This window comes from Macaca fascicularis, chromosome 4 (assembly GCF_037993035.2).
Source record: "Macaca fascicularis isolate 582-1 chromosome 4, T2T-MFA8v1.1".
Classification (NCBI taxonomy): Eukaryota; Metazoa; Chordata; class Mammalia; order Primates; family Cercopithecidae; genus Macaca; species Macaca fascicularis.
In genome coordinates this window covers 87714406-87735287 of record NC_088378.1, presented here as the reverse complement: position 1 = coordinate 87735287, position 20882 = coordinate 87714406, and the positions used below count along the sequence as shown (strand labels likewise).

The 20882-nt window shown below is 37.7% G+C and overlaps 1 protein-coding gene across 12 annotated transcripts in view; it reads left to right on the top strand.

Annotated features, from left to right (window-relative positions):
* ORC3 (origin recognition complex subunit 3) overlaps positions 1–20882 on the top strand; it is a 72273-nt gene that overhangs the window by 5799 nt on the left and 45592 nt on the right. For 7 of the 12 annotated variants that reach the window (XR_012433622.1, XM_005552396.3, XM_074037497.1 and 4 more), the window contains 7 exons: positions 5367–5464; positions 6959–7103; positions 9490–9594; positions 11211–11362; positions 12634–12767; positions 15248–15407; positions 17515–17628. Coding sequence is in view for 11 of the 12 variants with exons in the window: in XM_005552396.3 (XP_005552453.2) it covers positions 5367–5464; positions 6959–7103; positions 9490–9594; positions 11211–11362; positions 12634–12767; positions 15248–15407; positions 17515–17628 (908 nt within the window). In the remaining variant the exon portion in view is untranslated. Of the gene's footprint in view, positions 1–5366; positions 5465–6958; positions 7104–9489; positions 9595–11210; positions 11363–12633; positions 12768–15247; positions 15408–17514; positions 17629–19676; positions 19736–20286; positions 20723–20882 lie in introns of those variants that run through there. The other 5 variants (XM_074037496.1, XM_074037498.1, XM_045391216.1 and 2 more) reach the window with 3 other exon arrangements.

Genomic DNA, 20882 nt, shown 5'->3' with positions numbered 1-20882 from the left:
GTATGTACTTGGGTCAAACTGTTAAAATGGTTATGTTATTTTTAAATTATACCTCAATAAAATTAAGTTAATAAAAAAGATACTGTCTTCGCTTTTTTCATTTATATCCTGATACCTGTTTAGTGATCAAATTAAGAAGACTTCTTCAATCAAATCCAGTATTACTATCAGAAAGTATTGTACTGGTTCTCAGTCATAGCTTCACATTAGAATCATTTGGGGAACTTTGAAAAAGTCTTATTTTAATATAACTGTAGATGCACATATAATTACATGTAATACTCTTTCACCAGTAAGTACCCTTCGACCAGTTATCCCCAGTGGTAGTATCTTACATAACTCTAGTACAGTGTCACAATTAAGAAACTGATATTAATACAATCTACTGACCTTATTCAATTCCAACTTGTGGGACTTTGAAAAAATACAGGTTGAGAGTTCCTTATCCCAAATCTTGGGACCAGAAGTGTTTAGGTTATTGTAAGTGTTTCATGTTTTGAAATATATGCCTGTATATAATGAGATAATCTTGGGAATGAGACCCAAGTCTAAAAATAAAATTCATTCATGTTTCCTATACACCTTAAACACATAGCCTGAAGCGAATTTTACATAATATTTTAAATACTATTATACATGAAACAAAGTTTTGGCTGTGTTTTGACTGCAACCTGTCACTTGAGGTCAGATATGGAATTTTTCCACTTGTGGCATCATGTTGGTACTCAGAAAGTTTCAGGTTTGGGAGGATTTCAGATTTTTGGATTAGAGATGCTCAACCTGTGCCAATGCTCAGACCCAAATTCAGATCAATTGAATTAGAATCTCAAGAGTGGAGCTTAAGTGTTAGAATTTTTCAAAAGTTCCCCACGGGGTTATTGAGTATTTACATTGAATATTCAGCACTGTGAAAATTAATTCCAGTGGAAAAATTATGATATGGAATTAAGCATACCCATGTACTAGTTTTGAATTGAAAAAAGAAAAAGTGAACTATGCCATTGTTTGACTAAGGAAATAAATGGATAACTTGAATATATAGAATAGGATTTTTTTAAAGTAATGATACACACACACACACACACACACACTTTTTTTTTAAATAGAGATGGGATCTTACTATGCTGCCCAGGCTGGTCTTGAATTCCTGAGTTCAAGTGATCCTCCCACCTTGGCCTCCCAAAGTGCTGGGATTATAGGCGTGAGCCACCATGCCTGGCCACACATTTCTTTAATGTTGCAGATTGCTTAACTTACTAGAAATAGGTCAGAGAAAATTCAAGACTTGTTCCCCCATTGTCATTAGGGACACGTAGCATGCAGTGACATCTAATATCACCAGCAATGTAATTATAACTAATACAGTTGTTAATATTTCTTGGGTGTTTACAGGGTGCCATACTGTTTTGTTTTGTTTTGTTTTTTGAGACAAGACCTTACTCTGTCACCCAGGCTAGAGTTCAGTGGCACAATCATAGCCCACTGTAACCTTGAGTTCCTGGGCTCAGTCCTGCCTTAGCCTCAGTTAGGACTACAGGCTCATGTCACGTTGCCTGCTAATTTATTTATTTATTTTTTTTAAGGCGAGATCTCACTTTGTTGCCCAGGCTGGTCTCAAATCCTGAGCTCAAGCAGTCTTACCTGCCTAGGCCTCCGAAAGCACTGGGATTACAGGCCCAGACTGTCTTAATTATTTTATATGTGTTAATTTGTTTAATCCCCTCAGCAAATTACGAGGAATGTATTATCGCCATTGAAATATATAAGGATACTTAGACATATAACTTTCCCAATGTTATAATGTTAGTAAATGATAGAGCTATGATTTGAACCCAACCTGTCTGATTCCAGAGCTCACGATTTAACCATAACTTAATACTGCCTCTCATTATATGAGGCCAAGTTTCTACTTAGAACTTTTTGTATTGAATTTAAGCTACGACTTATTAGGATTGGTTTATAGTTTTTAGTACTAGTAAACCTGATGTGTATAATTGTATGACTTGAACTTTGCTTTAGAAGTTCGTTAGGCTTTTTTTTTTTTTTTTTTTTCATTATGTGACTCTGAGACCAACAGATAGTGTTATAATATGAAAATCTTTGAGGAATTGACCCTGATTATAAGGCAGATGGAGCAGGAATGAGGGAAACATACCCAGACTTTAGCACTTGCCTTCACTGGCTTCAGTTATTGAAACAGATTGCCTGAAGAAGTAAGAAGATGCTCTACATTTTGCCCACCATCTGTCCCCTGACTGAAGTCACTTGGGCACATAATTAAGACCAGTAACTCTCTCTCCTCAGTATTCTGTGGATGACTGCATAGCCAGCAAAACAACTGGGTAGGAACTGGAGAGAGGGAGACTGACAGCAGCACTGGCACTGTAGGAGATACTCACGCTGAAGTATATATAGCACTGTGACTAGGAGCCGAGGCAAGTAGAAACCGGGCAACAGTGAGAGCTTATATTCTTCAGTGTAGTTTTTAAATTTACCTACCTGCTCTGTAACAGACTGAGAGAAATCATGGTAACAGTTTAAAGTATCCTACTGCTGTGTTTCCCAGTTTCTAAGAGGTTTTTCATGTGTATTTTGATGTGGCATTATTCTGCACATGTGTCTTGATTTGCCACTTTCGTGTTACAGTATGATTTTACCTATTAATGTAAAGTGACTATTTTTGTTCTTTTTAAAGCTTCCTTGTTCTGCTTTGTCTCTTATTTATTTATTTATTTATTTAGAGACAGGTTTTCGCTCTGCCGCCCAGGCTGGAGTGTAGTGGCGCAATTCCGGCTCACTGCAACCTCTGCCTCCCAGGTTCAGGTGATTCTCCTGTGTCAGCCTCCCAAGTAGATGGAACTACAGGTGCACGCCACCATACCTGGCTAATTTTAGTATTTTTAGCAGAGATGGGGTTTCACCATATTGGCCAGGCTGGTCTCGAATTCCTGAGCTTGTAAACTGCCCACCTTGGCCTCCTAAAGTGCTGGAATTACAGGCATATGCCACGTGCTGGCCTGCTTTGTCTCTTAATAATAGTGTCTTCTGGCTGGGTGGGGTGATGCATGCCTGTAATCCCAGCACTTTGGGAGGCCAAGGCAGGTGGATCACTTGAGGTCAGGTGTTCAAGACCAGCCTGGCCAAGGTGGTGAAACCCCGTCTCTGCTAAAAATACAATAATTACCAGACATGGCTCTGGGCGCCTGTAGTCCCAGCTACTCTGGAGGCTGAGGCAGGAGAATCACTTGGACCTGGGAGGTGAAGGTTGCAGTAAGCTGAGATCTCACCACTGCACTCCAATCTGGGCAACAGAGGGAGACCCTGTCTCAAATAATAGTAATAATAATAATAGTGTCTCCTTGCTTTCTTTTTTTGTTGGCATTTTAATTCTATAACCTTGTCTGCCACTTTACCATACAATGACTTAGATGTATTCTAAGGCTTTTGATAAAATTAAAAATCAATAGTTCCTAAAAATTCTGAGTTGGCCGGGCGCGGTGGCTCAAGCCTGTAATCCCAGCACTTTGGGAGGCCGAGACGGGCGGATCACGAGGTCAGGAGATCGAGACCATCCTGGCGAACACGGTGAAACCCCGTCTCTACTAAAAAGTACAAAAAAACTAGCCGGGCGAGGTGGCGGGCGCCTGTAGTCCCAGCTACTCGGGAGGCTGAGGCAGGAGAATGGCGTAAACCCGGGAGGCGGAGCTTGCAGTGAGCTGAGATCCGGCCACTGCACTCCAGCCTGGGCGACAGAGCGAGACTCCGTTTCAAAAAAAAAAAAAAAAATTCTGAGTTAACCGTGATTAGGAAAGTAGTTCCTTAAAATTAAGTGAATTTCTATTCAAAACTCTCAGTTAACATTAAAATATTTGATTAAAAGAAGAGACCTATGATACAGGCGTTGGGGATTTCTTAACATATTAAAGATGTTATTTTTCCCCAAATCAATCTGAATTTTATTTTATCTAGTCAAATACCAATACAACTAGTTTTGAGAAGTGACCGGATTACTGTAAAATTAATTTGAAGAAATGGCTTAAATTTTTTTGAAAAAGAATAACAATGTTTGGGGACAGTGGGAGGAAGACCTGAATGTATTTGATGCTAAAATGTACAACATACAAAGCCATAATAATTTAAACAGTTCAGGACTGGTAGGGGAATAGGGCTGGATTCAGTAGAACAAAATAAAAAGTTCAAAAATAGTTCAAAGTATATATAAGTATTTAGACCATAAGGGCATGTCAAATCAGTGGGAGAAGAATGGATTGTACAATAAATGAGAGTTTTTCAAACCAAATGTCGTAATCCGTGTGTGAGTTATGAAATCAATTTAGTGGACTATGATTATACTTACATAAAACAGGAAAGAAAACATTTGCTATTACGTAATAAGGGTGAGTGTGGTTTTTTGTGACTTTAGTTTTTGTTCATGTGTATTGTGTTAGGTTATGATGTAAAATGTATTCCTTAATGTGGATCATAGTTTGAAAAGTTTGAAAGCCAGGCAATAAATGGTATTTTCACAAATAGCTAACCATTTGGAGAAAACATTCGAAAAGGATATAAAAATATACAGACAGAATAAATGAACGACTGGACTAAACTATGTCAATGGAACAAAAATATAAGAATAGTAGTAGTAAGTCATTCAGTAGAGTTCAAAGCAAATTATGAAGCAAAGTATACGAGGTTGTAGAATAACAGCAAATAATGAAAACATTATTAAATGTATATAACTCAAAGCAAAAAATCACTTAATAAAAACTGTTAGAAATTCAAAAGCAAATGATAGAAATACAGTAGAAAGATTGAAATTTTTAATCTTAAATATACAATTAATATGGTAAAAATAAAAGATTATAAATAAAATGAAATACAGAGGATATTGAATGTTATCTGTCCCCAAATATATGTTTTTGATGAATATAAAAAAAAAATTAAGGCCAGGTGCAGTGGCTCACACCAGGTACAGTGGCTCACACCAGCAGTGGTGTGAGCCAGTACTTTGGGAGGCCAAGGCGGGCAGATCACTTGAGGTCAGGAGTTTGAGACCAGCCTGGCCAACATGGTGAAACCCCATCTCTACTAAAAATACAAAATTAACTGGGCGTGGTGGCACGCGCCTGTAGTCACAGCTGCTCGGGAGGCTGAGGCAGGAGAGAATCACTTGAACCCAGGAGGCGGAGGTTGCAGTGAACCAACATCGTGCCACTGCACTCCAGCCTGGGCAACAGAGTGAGACTCCGTCTTCAAAAAATGAAAAAATTCCACTTCTGTCACTTACTGTGTAACTTTGCACGTAAGATCTATAACTTATGCTATTATAGGAAAAAAGAAACTGACTTATTTCTTTCTGTTTTTAGAGGACTATTTTAACAAAGGGAAAAATGAACCTGAGGACAGTAAGCTTCGATTCGAAACTTATCAGTTGATTTGGCAGCAGATGAAATCTGAAAATGAGGTGAATACTTTTTTTTAATAACTTTTCTGTAACACCCTAAGTCTCATTTTTGTTACCTCTCATCTTCCTTTCCACCAGTTTACAAGAGTATTGATGAAATATAGGAAGTATTGGTCAAGCATAACCTGTGTATCCTTAAAAAAACAACCATAATCCAGCCTGGGCAAGTTGGTGAAACCCTGTCTCTACAAAATCTGCAAAAACTAGCTGGGCATGGTAGTGTGCACTTGTAATTCCACTACCCAGGAGCCTAAGTTGGGAGGATCACTTAAGCCTGGGAGGTGGAGGTTGTAGTGAGTGGACATAGTACCACTGCACTCCAGCCTGGGCAACAGAGAGAGACCTTGTCTCAAAAACAAAAACAAAAAATCCTATTTCTTGTGAGTGGAACAGATGTTTATGATAGCTGTTAAGGCAAGGAGCTTTCAAATGGTGATGCTCTTAAATTATCCGTTCAGGTATACAACTGTGAAATCAAGCTGTTTCTAAACTCCTTCACTTTCTCATCTTTATATTCCAGCTCTGAAAAAATTTCTTCACTATAGCAAATTGGTAGCTCTAGGGCCAGCATTTCAGGCTGATAGCTTATTTTTTTTTTTTGTCAACACAGTGTCATAGTTTTGGTTTTAATTGCCTTTGGGAAGGTTATGTACTCTCCAGTTTATTACTGCCATCTACCAGTCCTTACTGATTTACACCCAGTGGCTTTGCTCATTCTTGTATTCCATGTGATCCTTCAAGGTATTTGAGTTTGTGGTTTCCAGTTTAGGTTCTCTTCATTTCTTAATCTGGATCATCATAATACCCTCCTAACTGGCATCCCTGACACCATTGGCCAAATTAGAAAAGACCCTCTTCAAGGCAAATGCAGCCCAATTCCAGGCAACCTCTCCGACCCTGTTGTCAGATTAACCCTTCTTAACCCTGATCCAATTATGTCTTTACTTCACATCCCTTCAGTGGTACTCCCCATAGGATGAAATCCAAACCTTTTAATGTCATATATATGAGACATTAAGTCATATATATAAAATATATAAATATATAGCATATATATATTATGTAATAGTATATATAATATATGAATATATGTAAATATATATATATTTTTTTGAGACAAGGTCTTGCTCTGTCACCCAGGCTGGAGTGCAGTGGCATGATCATAGCTTACTGTAGCCTTGACCTTCCAGGCTCAAGTGACCCTCTCACCTCAGCTTCCCAAGCAGCTGGGACCACAGACGTGCACCATTACACCCAGCTAATTTGTCTTTTTATCTGTAAAAGTGAGGTTTCACTATGTTGACCAGGCTTGAGAGGGAATTTTTAATGGGGGAACCCAAAGCACTAATTACTGGAGATTTAAGGAAAAAACATTTTTTAATTAGGTTCATCTTTTGCTCATTTTGCATCATTGAATCCATGACAATTTTCTTTCCAAAACCAGGAAAGACATCAGATTATTATTTCTAATAAGTTTTTGTATGTTCTTTGTAGCGACTACAAGAGGAATTAAATAAAAACTTGTTTGACAGTCTAATTGAATTTCTGCAAAAATCTCATTCTGCATTCCAGAAGAATTCAAGAGACTTGGCTGGTCAAATAAAACTCAGAGAAATTCCAACTGCTGCTCTTGTTCTTGGTATATATGCGTATGTTTGTTCATGCATGCATCTCTGTGTATTTTATGTGTTTTTAATTTTTTTTTTTTATTGTTGAGAGTAGTGGAAGGACCTGTTTTGATGAGCCTGTTTTGTCTCTTTTATTTGTACAATTAAACCAACTATAGTTTATTTTACGTATTTTCAAAAACCAATAAAAATTCCTTATATCTTTACAGATGGTCATATGTTTGTAAATTAAAAGGAATTTATCTAGCTAATGTTCTCCTCAACTTTTGGTCAGAAGGGAAAATACATTTGTTTTACTCTTTCTTTATAGATACAAGAGTATATGAGATTTGGTAATAAAGAAACTACCAGTGTTAGTAGATTTGGTTTTCAGACTTTTTAAAATCATATCTTCAATGGAATTACTCTGTGACCTTAATTTTATTTTCCTGTGCATAGTTTTTCAATCTTAGATTTTTTCATTATATTCATATTAATTACCTACAAGGAGGTGTTTGGATGAATTGCACATAAATTGCTTTCAAGTTGCAGGTTGTAAATTAAGTACTTAAATAGCCATCATTAATATCTCATCTTTACCAAACATTTGGATTCCAGCACAATGGAAAAAATTTCTTTGTAATGTTAGCAAGTTTTCTTCATTCCCTTTGAAAACAAAGTTGAATTTATTTGGATTCCAAACATGCTCTTAATTTCTGCTTCAATTTATTCAAGATTTGTTATGCTAGTTAGCTCTGAGATAAGGAATTAATTCTCAACTTTAATGTACCCACAAATAACCTCCAGGGATCATATTAAAATGTAGATTTTGGTTAATGGGTCTGGGGTGAGGCCTGAAATTTTACATTTCTGACAGGATACCAGCTGATGCCCATATTGCTAGTCCTAGGACCACACTCATAAGACTCAAGGGAATTATTTTTATGATACTGTGGACCAGCTTTACAATGCAACATCTAAAAACTCTCCCATTTGATGAAAAACTGAGGCCCAATGATGGCCCACTTGTACCAAGCTAATGGAAAGAATGTTTTAAAAGCATGGTCTGAGGAGAACATTTTTCTAGTTAAACACATTGTTGATTATCTTGTTTGTGATAGACAAGTTCATTGTTTTATAATATAAATATAACGAATATAAGGTTAGTAATAAATAGCTTATAGCCAGTCAGTGAAAGACAAGATAAACCAGTGTTTTACTGAACTTCTAAATTTGTTCAGGGATGCATTATTATAATCATAGACCATAATGCATGCTAGGAATAGTTTTGATATTTTCTATTTTCAATATCCATTTAAAAAATAGTCTGCTAATATTTTTATTCTTTGGCTCCTCTAGAAAAAAAAATGGTTTATTATTGCTGGCATGGATGATTCTGAAATTTTTCTTTTTCTTACAAGCAATGAAAGTTTTGCAACTGTAACTCTTAAGCAGTTTGAAAGTGACTGCTGCTGCTATCTGCCTAAGCACCAAATGACTTTCTAGAAATCACAGATGGTTATGTTAGGGAAGATACCAGTTAACAGAATTTTTTTTCCAAAGTAGTGGGAAATTTTTCACTCAAAAATTTGATAACTGTATGCGGTGCCCTGAAACTCTGCTTTGCAGAAATGAAAACCAGGGATTCCATAAATAGCAATAGAACCCATAGTTTTACTTTTTTGAAACTTTTATAGAGATAGGGTCTCACCACGTTTGCCAGGCCCGTCTTGAACTCCTGGCTTCAAGTGATCTTCCCAGAGTGCTGGGATTATGGGCGTGAGTTACTGCACCTGGCTAGTTTTAATTTCCTTAAAGAGCTTGTTATGAATTTGACAAAGCAATGAAATTACTTCTAAGATGTTTTCAAGGGTTGGCTGGGCACGGTGGCTCACGGCTGTGATCCCAGCATGTTGGGAGGCTGAGGCGGGTGGATCACTTGAGGTCAGGAGTTTGAGACCAGCCTGGCCAACATGGTGAAACCCTGTCTCTACTAAACTACAAAAATTAGCTGGTGTGGTGGCACATACCTGTAATTCCAGCTACTTAGGAGGCTGAGGCAGGAGAATCACCTGAACTTGGGAGACGAAGGATGCCGTTAGCCGAGATTGAGCTGCTGCATTCCAGCCTGGACGACAGAGCAAGATTCTCAAAAAAAAAAAAGTTTTCAAGTGCACCTCCCAGTAATTTGTTTGAAAGAGGAATTGTGCAAAATATCTTCCCTGACAAATATAATGCATGCCTTTGGATAGCTATTGTTAATGGATATCTCATTTATATAGTATATTTTCTTGGTTTCTGTCATTAATCATTTTTTTAAATGTTTTTACTTGTGAGTGCTTGATATGTTCAATAGCTTTTGTCATTAAATTATTATTAATAAAAATGGTGATATAATATTGATGTATTATCTCATAGGTGTGAATGTCACAGATCATGATTTAACATTCAGAAGTCTAACAGAGGCCCTTCAGAATAATGTCACACCATATGTAGTCTCATTGCAAGCTAAAGATTGTCCAGGTAAAATATAAATGCCATAATAACCTTGGTGAGATGCTACAGACTTGTTTCATCCTTTTCTCTCTTTTTCAGGCTTTCTTTATTCCTTTTTATTGGTGGAAAGAGCACAGTGCTATGTTTTGGGCAGGGTTAGGCTTGGGGCCTCTCAGAGTAATTGTGACTATTATAGAACTCTGCCTCCTTTTGCTGTCTTTATTCTGGACTCATTTCTGCCCTATCAGCTTAACTGCCGGTAGCAGTCCAGGCATTTTGCGAGATGCGTTCTTTAACCCAGTGAAACGTTTAATAAGTAGAAAGACTTAGGGCGGAAAGCTGAGAATTGGGGAATGAGGAGCTCTTGTTCATCTCAAAAGAGAGTAGACATGTGGGCTCATGTTTCAGCCATAAATCATCTTACTGTCCCGCTTTGAAAAGCCACCATGGTAAAAAATAGTCCATTGACAGAGCTAATCCTGAGCATGTGAACCCATGAAATCATAAAGAGTGTTCACACTCCTTTTTTTTTTTTTTTTTTGGAGACAGGGTGTCACTGTGTTGCCTAGGCTGTACTACAGTAGCATGATCATAGCTCAGTGCAGCCCTGAACTCCTGGCCTCAAGCAATTCTCCCACCTCAGCTTCCCTGGTACCTAGGACTACAGGTGCATGCCATTATGCTCAGCTACATTGTGGGGTTGTTGTTTATAGAGATTGGGTCTTGCTATGTTGTCCAGACTGGTCTGGAACTCCTGGGCTCAAGCAGTCCTGCCTCGGCTTCCCACAGTGCTGGGATTACATCTTGAGTCACCATGCCTGGCCATAATGTAGTAAAATTTGTTTGGATTTAGATTGATAAAAGAGATTTATGTGCTTATATTGCTTTCATATTTATAAACTGATTGAAATTAAGTAAAAGTCCTTAAGGGCATCTTTAAAAATGGCTATATGAAAGATTTATAATCAGTAAAATAATTCATATGACACTTGATTTTTCTTAGGGACCTTGAAAACTTTATTTTTCTGTGTTATTTAAATACATATTCCTAAAATTTATAGTTTGCTTGTCTACACATTTGTTTATGTGACCTTTTTATTATAGATAATATACATAAGTGGCCAGGAGTGGTGGTTCATGCCTGTAATCCCAGCACTTTGGGAGGCCGAGGCAGGCAGATCATGAGGTGAGGAGTTCGAGATCAGCCTGGCCAACATGGTGAAACCCTGTCTCTACTAAAAAATACAAAAATTAGCTGGGCATGGTGGCATGTGCCTGTAATCTCAGCTAGTGGGGAGGCTTGAGGCAGGAGAATCGCTTGAACCTGGGAGGTGGAGGTTGCAGTGAACCGAGATCCCGCCACTGTACTCCAGCCTAGGCGACAGAGTGAGACTACATCTCAAAAAAAAAAAAAAAAAAATTATAATATGCATAAGCTTTGGTCTAGTCTTAGTCTGAATTAATGCAGGTACTAATGAGCATCAATAGTTAATGTTAAATGTTATATTAGCTATATTGATGGTAAGTATAAAAAAACACATTCTACCAAAAAAGAGTAATATACTGATCAAGAAGTTTCAAGAGCTTTGGTTTTATTTATGGAAGAGGCAGAGATAAGCTTTCTTACTTTTTATATTCCACAGATATGAAACATTTTTTGCAAAAGTTGGTCTCACAGTTGATGGACTGCTGTGTAGATATAAAATCCAAAGAGGAGGAAAGTGTTCAGGTCACCCAAAGAAAAACACATTATTCAATGGATTCACTTTCCAGTTGGTATATGACTGTCACACAGGTAGATATAAACTGACGATTTTCTCCCCCAAGGAAACTGACATATGATTGATGTGGCTTGGAATAATATTAGACATAGTCCTGTTTTGATCTAACAAGGATATGCTTCTGCAGCACTAGGTATTAATTTAAAAGTAGCTATTTTTCTAATGCTACTCAAATTTTAAAATCTTTTTTACTAGTATGTAGCCTAATTCCTGGTAAGTGCTTAGGTTTTTACAAGGACATATTTGTGGGAGAATGTCCTCTAATGACAAAAACAGAGCATCAGGAATTGCCTCTGTTGCAGGTTCCATCTCTGTGACAATAACTATAACTTTAATATATTATCTCTTGGGTTCCTCAGTGTTTGCTTTATCCGATAGAACCATGCTGCTAGTATCCACTGTCAACTTAGTTCAATGAAGAGTAATCATGGATTTTCTAAAATCTAATTTGTTTTATGTTTAGAGTTCTTAGGGAATCAGCGCTCTTTAAGTAAAGTATGTTCAACAAACAGATAAATAAAAAGAAGTTCCATTCTACCATGACAGTCTGGTGAAAAAGAATAACCTAGGTTAACACTAGGTAACTGCGTCCTAAAACCATAGTCTTAGGTTATGGTGCTATGTACCCAGACAGTATAGGAAAAAAAAATACTGTGGTTACATTTTCCAATCAACATTTTTGCTGAAATCATCATAAGTGAAGTTTCATTTTGCCTTATATAGGGACTCAACTATGTCTAATACTTAACCAGAATACCTTATTTGCTCCACAATTTTGGACTTTCCAGAAATCAAATGCTACTTTCAGTTTGTGTCAGATATCTTTTTAAAAATTGAGATTGGACCAGATGATACCTAGTATCCATTTCAGGCTTGAAATTTCACGGTGGCAAAGTAGCAAGTACTACTATTCATTATGTTTTTTTCATTAAAAATACTAGTTCTCACTGTAAAGCAAAGCAGAATATAACTTTCTACCAATCGAAAAATCAATTTTGTAGAAAATTTTCTCTTCTTCCATGTTTTTTTCTGTCATTTCCTTAGCAGAAAATATAAATATTTCATATGAATTATAGAGTTTTACTGAACCTTTTTCTTCTTGGTTATTATTCCCATGTCAGACACAGAAAGATTCTAGTAACCTGAGTTTCTATTTATCATGTGGTAGGAAAAAAAACAGTGTTACTGTGAAATTTAAAGAGAGATATGTCAACATGTGGCATTATAACATTGTTTGGGTGGTAAGGCTTACCTTTAACTCTTTCTTTCTGCAATGGTTTAAAAGAAGACAGACCCAAAAATGCCAAGCAAAAAGAGGACTACTTCTAGTCAATGGCTGTCTCCTCCTGTTGTGGTTATCTTGAAGGATATGGAAAGCTTTGCTACAAAAGTACTACAAGACTTCATAATCATCAGCAGGTAGATGGTATATCGCCTGCTTTTATGAAAAATTCCCTTTTTAAGAAAATATTACTTTTAACTTGAAAAGTATAATCTTCATTTTAATACCAACTAGATAAAAATCAAAGTATTCAAATTCTTTATAATTGAATATTCAAAGACCTCCTATCAGATTTTCCATTTGCTTTTTGAGCCAAGAATGAGAATCAAAGGCACATTTAGCCAGTTTTAAAAAGACATGGTAAGACAGTGTTAAATATGGTTTATCTCACCAAGATTGACTGTCTGTTACTCACCCATTAAGTAGGTAAACTAGTCCAGTTGAGGTTTTTGTTTTTGTTTTTTTCTTTTTTTTGAGATGGAGTTTCGCTCTGTCACCCAGGCTGGAGTGCAGTGGTACGATCTCGGCTCACTGCAGCCTCCACCTCCTGGGTTCAAGTGATTCTCCTGCCTCAGCCTTCTGAGTAGCTGGGATTACAGGTACCCACCACCACACCTGGCTAATTTTTGTATTTTTAGTAGAAACAGACTTTCACCATGTTGGCGAGGCTGGTCTCGTACTCCTGACCTCAGGTGATCTGCCTGCCTCAGCCTCCCAAAGTGCTGGGATTACAGGAGTGAGCCACCGTGCCTGGCCAAGTTGCGAGGTTTATTAGGTCTTATTTTCTGATACCCATCCATCCTTAGATGCTGTGAGTTACATACAGTTTTACTAAGCAAAAGTGTCTTCTAAATAACATGATCTTACATTTATGTAATATTTCTAGTGAGAAACTATTTTCATGATTGCATTGCATCTTCAAAACAATCATGTGAGACTCAGAATTGAAATTGAACCCTAATTTTAAAATCCAGTGACACGCATTTTCTGTGGTGTATTTTTTAGGGTGGAATTTATTTTGGCCTCTTCTATATGTCAACTTGCTTTAATAGTTATAGCTACATTTGACTAAAGCTATATATTTTGTTGAATAATTTACTAGTATACTTTATTTTATTTTTATTTTATTTTGGAGACGGAGTCTCACTCTATCCCCCAGGCTGGAGGGCAGTGGCGGGTTCTCGACTCCCTGCCACCTCTGCCTCCCGGGTTCAAGCAATTCTCATGCTTCAGCCTCCTGAGTAGCTGGGATTACAGGTGCCCGCTGCCCTGCCTAGCTAATTTTTGTATTTTTAGTAGAGACAGCGTTTCACCATGTTAGCCAGGCTGGTCTCAAACTCCTGACCTCAGGTGATCCACCTTCTTTGGCCTCCCAAAGTGCTAGGATTACAGACATGAGCCACCACACCCGGCTAATTTACTAATGTACTTTAAATTCCTACTTTGATAGGATCTTTTTTCCCTCATTGATTCTAAGAGTTCTAGATCCTAGGAGTTCCTTTTTTTTTTTTTTTTTTTTGAGATGGTCTGGCTCTGTCACCCAGGCTAGAGTGCAGTGACATGATGTCAGCTCAGTGCAACCTCCACCTCCTGGACTCATACAGTCCTCCCTTCTTAGCTCCCCAAGTAGCTAGGACTACAGGCACATGCCGCCATGCCCGGCTAATTTTTGTATTTTTTGTAGAGATGGGGTTTTGCCGTGTTGCCCAGGCTGGTCTCAAACTCCTGGCCTCAAGAGATCTGCCTGCCTCAGTCTCCCAAAATGCTGGGATTACAGGCATGAACCATCGCACCCAGCCCAGATCCTAGGACTTTTCTTAATGCTAACACTGAACTGCTTAGCATGCTGGGAAAGTACACAGTACAAAATAGTGACAGAAAAGCTCTGCTTTTTTGGAGCTTAGACTTAATGACTACCTTAGCCATCAAAAGTGAGGAAGACTATAGATAGAGCTCAGACTTTGAATGAGAGATTAAATTGAATGGTATCTAACACCTCTTCTAACACTTAAGATTGTATAATCTTCAGCCCAGGCACCGTGGCTCACGCCTGTAATCCCAGTGCTTTGGGAGGCAGAAGTGGGTGGATCACATGAGGTCAGGAGTTTGAGACCAGCCTGACCAATATGGTGAAACCCCATCTCCACTAAAATTAAAAAATTAGCCAGGCATGGTGGCACGCGCCTGTAGTCCCAGCTACTCGGGTGGCTGAGGCCGGAGAATTGCTTGAACCCAGGAGGCGGAGGTTGTAGTGAGCCGAGATTGCACCACTGCACTCCAGTCTGGGTGACAGAGCGGGACTCCATCTCAAAAAAAAAAAAAGAAAAAAGATTGTATAATCTTCGGGAAAACTTTCTGGACCACTCTGTTCTTATTTATAAAATGAGAGGATTTATTAAGAGATTGAATTCAGAGCTAGACTGTCTGGAAAGTAATTATTTTTCTGTTTAAAAGAAGAAAGTGAAAGACTTAGAAAATTTTAGTGTTTGCAGTGATAATCCTTAATAGTGTCTTATAAAGTAAGCATTAAAATAAAGTTTGTCTTATCTTGAAATATGATGTATTGAAATACATTTGCTAAATAAATTTCACTTTCGTGTCTTTCTTTCAAAACTAGTCATCATCTCCATGAATTTCCACTAATACTCATTTTTGGAATTGCCACATCTCCTATTATCATCCACCGATTGCTTCCTCATGCAGTATCATCTCTATTGTGCATAGAACTGTTCCAATCTTTGTCTTGTAAGGAGCACCTGACTACGGTACTCGATAAGGTAAAAAGAATAAGTTTTACCAGTGAAATAGGATGAAAAGAAAACTGCCAATAATAGCTTGTTAAGATAACTCTTAATGATAAGCCCCTACAACTCTGAGTACTATATTGAACATATTCTTTCACATACTTTAATATTTTTACTTAATAATTTTTGTAGTGTTTTATAGTTTTACAGTGATTTTGTATATTACCTCTTTTGTACTTATCTTTTTATCTTTACTCAGTAAAAAATTATAGGTTTATAATGTAAATTTTTACAGAATTTGTAGACTTCCTAGTAACAATATATTTTGATTCTTACATTTTAGTTTTTCTAATTTTTATTTTTTTGAGAAGGCACCTAGCTCTGTCACCTAGGCTGGAGTGTGGTGGTGCGAGCTTGGCTCACTGCAACCTCCGCCTCCCAGGTTCAAGTGATTCTCCTGCCTCAGCATCCTGAGTAGCTGGGACAACATGTGGTGCGCCACCACGCCTGGCTAATTTGTATTTTTAGTAGACACAGGGTACCATATTGGCCAGGCTGGTCTGGAACTCCTGACCTCAAGTGATCTACCCACCTTGGCCTCCCAAAGTGCTGGGATTACAGGCATGAGCCACCACACCCAGCCTGACTCTTACATTTTGTATAAAATGATTTGAAATTTTTAATGGACTGTTTCCTAACTGATTTGTCATGCTGCTCATGACAACAAATAAATACAAACATTTTCCTAGACCTTAGCAACTAAAGTTAATTAACTGTGTTTCTACATAAATGCAAGTATGATTCTTTAATATTGACTGTATTAGTCTGTTCTCACGCTGCTGATAAAGATACACCTGAGACTGGGCAATTTACAAAAGAAAGAGGTTTAATGGACTCATAGTTCCACTTGGCTGGGGAGACCTCACAATCATGGTGGAAGGCAAGGAGGAGCAAGTCACATCGTACATGGATGGCAGCAGGCAAAGAGAGAGAGCTTGTGCAGGGGAACTCCTCTTTATAAAACCATCAGATTTTGTAAGACTTATTCACTGTCATGAGAATGGCATGGAAAGGACTTTTCCCCATGATTCAGTTACCTCCCACCAGGTCCCTCCCACAGCACTTGGGAATTCAAGATGAGATTTGGTTGTGGACACAGCCAAACCATATCATTGACCTTCCCCAAATTTCTTCTGGACTCACCTCCTTTAAGATGTGCTTTATGCTGCTTATTTAAGGTAAACTAATAACAGCCTGCCCACTAGCCACTTATACATGGATTTTGTTTTTTTGGTTTTTTCCATAAAGGTGATCTATAGACACTTTAAGGAGAATTTTTTTCAAACTACAATTTTTAAATTTGCTTGGCTAGGCTGGAAAGGGTGGCAAGCACCTATAATCCCTGCTACTTGGTAGGCTGAGGTGCGAGGATCACTTGAGCCTAGAAGTTCAAGGTTACAGTGAGCTATGATGCCACCACTGCACTCCAGCCTGGGCAAAAGAGCAAGACCTTTCCTCTACAAAAAAAAAAAAAAAAAAAAAAAAACAACTTGGTTATAGTCAAATTCAATTGGCCTTTTACAACTATGCTTCTGTTTAAGAAGCCTTCTGTGGCTTTTCATTTTCAGATGTAAAACATTACTATAGACTATTGAAAATTAGCCGAATAATACAAATTCAGCTATTCTATACTTTTGTAATAGACGTTTGTGTTAATTTTGTGTTTCTCATTCAACAATACATAATACGTTACTCCTTAATTTGAATTGGTAGGATTGAAAAAAATCTCATCTGGTAATAAGAATTGCCAAAGGCTGCAGCTTCTTCAGTAGTTTCTGGTGGGGAAAAAAAAAAGGATCATATAGTTAATAGGTGGCATTTTTTAAATTAGGAATTTGATGGAAGATGGTATAGATCTTTGGTTCTGAAGATATAGTATAAGTAGCTTCTTTTTGCTACTGTTGTATAAATTAACTTAAAATTTTTGTTGACATTTGAGCTTAAAAAAACCAGCTACTATCACATCTTTCGTAGTTACCTGTGTCATAGTATCGTTCTTTGCCTCATTATTAATACTTAATATTTATGAAGAGTAAAGACTAACAAGGAGTGTGTCTCCCTCCCTTTTAATCTCTTTCAGCTACTTCTTACAACTCAGTTTCCCTTTAAAATAAATGAAAAAGTATTACAGGTTCTCACCAACATCTTTTTGTATCATGATTTCTCAATTCAAAACTTTATAAAAGGACTTCAGGTAAGAACACAGTAATGGGTTTGAAAATTCTCAAACTGATTCTAAATAATTTGCACAGTATTACAGGCTGTCTAGTGTGATAGACATTTTAAATTTCAAAGTCTAAAGTAAGTAAATTCCAGTTATTTTATTCTAGGGTCTACCATTCCTTTGTTAGCTTGAAGCAAAATGTAGAGAATACATTCATTAGGATATCAATAATGGGAAAAGACTTCTATTCCAGCAATTCTTAACCATTTTGGGGGTAGGGACAAGGGGATTTTTCTGGTTTGTTTCTGAGACTCTCATGAAAGCTTATGGACTTTTTCTACCAAGGAAATGCTATATATAAGGGGTCAGCAAACTTCTGTAAAGGGCCAGATATTAAACATTTTTAGCTTTTTTTTTTTTTTTTTTTTTCCTGAGATGGAGTCTCACTTAGTTGCCCAGGCGGGAATGCAGTGGCATGATCTTAGCTCACTGCAACCTTTGCCTCCCAGGTTCAAGCACTTCTGCCTCAGCCTCCCATGTAGCTGGGATTACAGGTGCGTGCCACCACGCCTGGCTAATTTTTGTGTTTTTAATAAAAATGGGGATTCACCATGTTGGCCAGACTGGTCTCGAACTCCTGACCTCAGGTGATCCACCCACTTCGGCTCCCAGAGTGCTGGGATTACAGGCACGAGCCACCACGCCCAGCCCAGTTTTAGCTTTGCATGCTACATGTAGTCACTGCTATTGCTGCTTCTGTTTCTTCTTCTTTAATAATCCTTTAAAGATATAAAAAACATTTTTAGTTCCTGGACCATGCATGTGTGTGTGTGTGTGTGTCTCTGTAATTTGTATTCTGATACACTGGGAATGCATTTTCACTAGTTTCATGAATTGCCCGAAGCTGATTCAGGAATTTAGCTTCATGATATATGCTGTAACCTAAACAGATCCCCATTCTCCAGTTGTTTAAAAGTTAGTATTATTTCCTTTTCTTGGCAGCTACATAAGTGTAGTCATTGTGAACACATGCCAGTTGTCTAGTGCATTAAAACCTATATATTATGCCAGGCACAGTGGCTCATGCCTGTAATCCCAGCATTTTAAGAAGTCAAAGTGGCAGGATCACTTGAGCTTAGGAGTTTGAGACCAGCCTGAACAACATAATGCAGCCTCATCTCTACTAAAAATTTAAAAATAAGCCAGGCGTGGTGGCTTATTTACAGAGTCCCAGGTCCTTGGGAGGGTGAGGTGGGAGAATCACATGAGCCTGGGAAGTCAAGGCTGCAGTGAGCCGTAATTGTGCCACTGCACTCTAGCCTGGGCGACAGAGCAAGAGACCTGTCTCTATAAAAAAAAATTCTGATTTTAAAAACCTATATATATTAGTAACCTTTGGTGCAAAAGTTCAATTTGATAATACTTCATCTTTGTGTAGTGCCTTGAAGATGATAAATTATCATGTTTTCTTGCTTCAAAAAAAGATTGCAGTGTTTTCTTTGGCTAATATGTATCTTTTCCTCCCAACTTTGACTTTTTAAAGCGTATTTTAAAGGAATAAAGCATTATTTACCTTAGCAATGTGTAGAATTAAATGATATTAAGATAAAACTTCCTAATTATTTCTTTCATTTCATTTCATTCATTTACTCATAAATATTGTCAACCAAGCACTATGCTGAACCCTGAAGATACAGATCAAAAAAGAAATCTCTGCCTTAAAATTGTTCTTTGTTTAATCATGGAGGCAAAAGAGTAAACCCACAAGTCTGAGTAGTCAATGCTATGAAAGAAACATGCCTTGGGGTTCCATAGGAGAACAGAAGTATATTCCTAAGAAATAGGAGCTAGCCAGGTCAGAATTTCAGGCAAAAGCAACAGTAGAGGAAGAGAGATCTGTTAGAATGCTATTGCAGTAATCTAGACAGGACATGACAAGGACTTAAATAAACTAAGGTAATGGTAGTGGAACTAGAAAGGAGGAAACAAATTTGAGGATGAGATCGAATCAAAAAACCTGGTGACTAAGTAGGTGATAGGATGTTTTTTTGTTTTGTTTTTTCTTACTTGACTTGAAGCTGAAAGGATATTTAAGAGAGGAACAAGATGACACATACTCTAGCTTGGCAGATTGGAGGTTAGTACCGTTTATTAACTGTACATGTTAATACATAGCAAAGAGCAAGGTTGTTGTGAGAAAAGGATGAGTTTCTTTTTGTATATGGTTAATTTAGGGGTGTGTTAGATATAAAGATTTTGTGCTCTAGGAGAAAGGTTTGGACTGGAAATAGATATTTAGGACTTATCCTTAAAAGGTGGCAGTTAAAGTCATGTTATGAGGATGAAATGTCACCTCGAGGGAGTAAGGAAAGACAAACCGACCTGTAAAAGTGAGCAGTAGAAAGGAGACTAAAAACAAGGAGAACCAATAGAAAGTAGAGTACCACTGAAGCCAAGGGAAAAAGAGATTCAGGAAATAGAAACTGTACTCTAAATACCTTGAGACAGAAAGTAAAGGACTTTAACCAAGTTATTAATCTCTCTGGGTCTCAGTTTTCTCATTTGTAAAATAAGGCAATCAGATTAGATGATTTTATGGTTTCCTGATAATTTATTAAGCACCTCCTTTATGCGTGACACTTTACTAAACTATTTACATGTTTTTTTTTGTTTTTGTTTCTTTCTGAGGTGGAATTTCGCTCTGTCACCCAGGCTGGAGTGCAGTGGCATAATCTGAGCTCACTGCAACCTCTGCCTCCTGATTTCAAGTGATTCTCCTGCCTCAGCCTCCTAAGTAGCTGAGATTACTTACAGGTGTGCATCACAATGCCCGGCTAATTTTGTATTTTTGGTAGAGATGGAGTTTCACCATGTTGGCCAGGCTGGTCTTGAACTCCTGATCTCTGGTGATCCACCCACCTTGGCCTCCCAAAGTGCTGATATTTTAGGCATGAGCCACCTTGCCTGGCCTACGTGGTTTTATTCACGTGTATTATCCTCAATTTTGCACATGAAGAAATTAAGATTTAAGTTAAGTAGCTTGGCCAAAGTCACACCACTGACAAGTGACAGCATCTTTAGACCTCATTTTCCCAGTTTTCCTAGTCCTCAGTGGAAAATATTGGTAAGTCCTGATTTCTACTTGAGACAGAGTCTCACTCTCTTGCCCAGGCTGGTCTCAAACTCCTGAGCTCAAGCAATCTTCCCATCTTAGTTTCCTGAGTAACTAGGACTATGTAATTCCTGATTTCCGTAGGACGTACAGCAGGACATACTGTCATTCT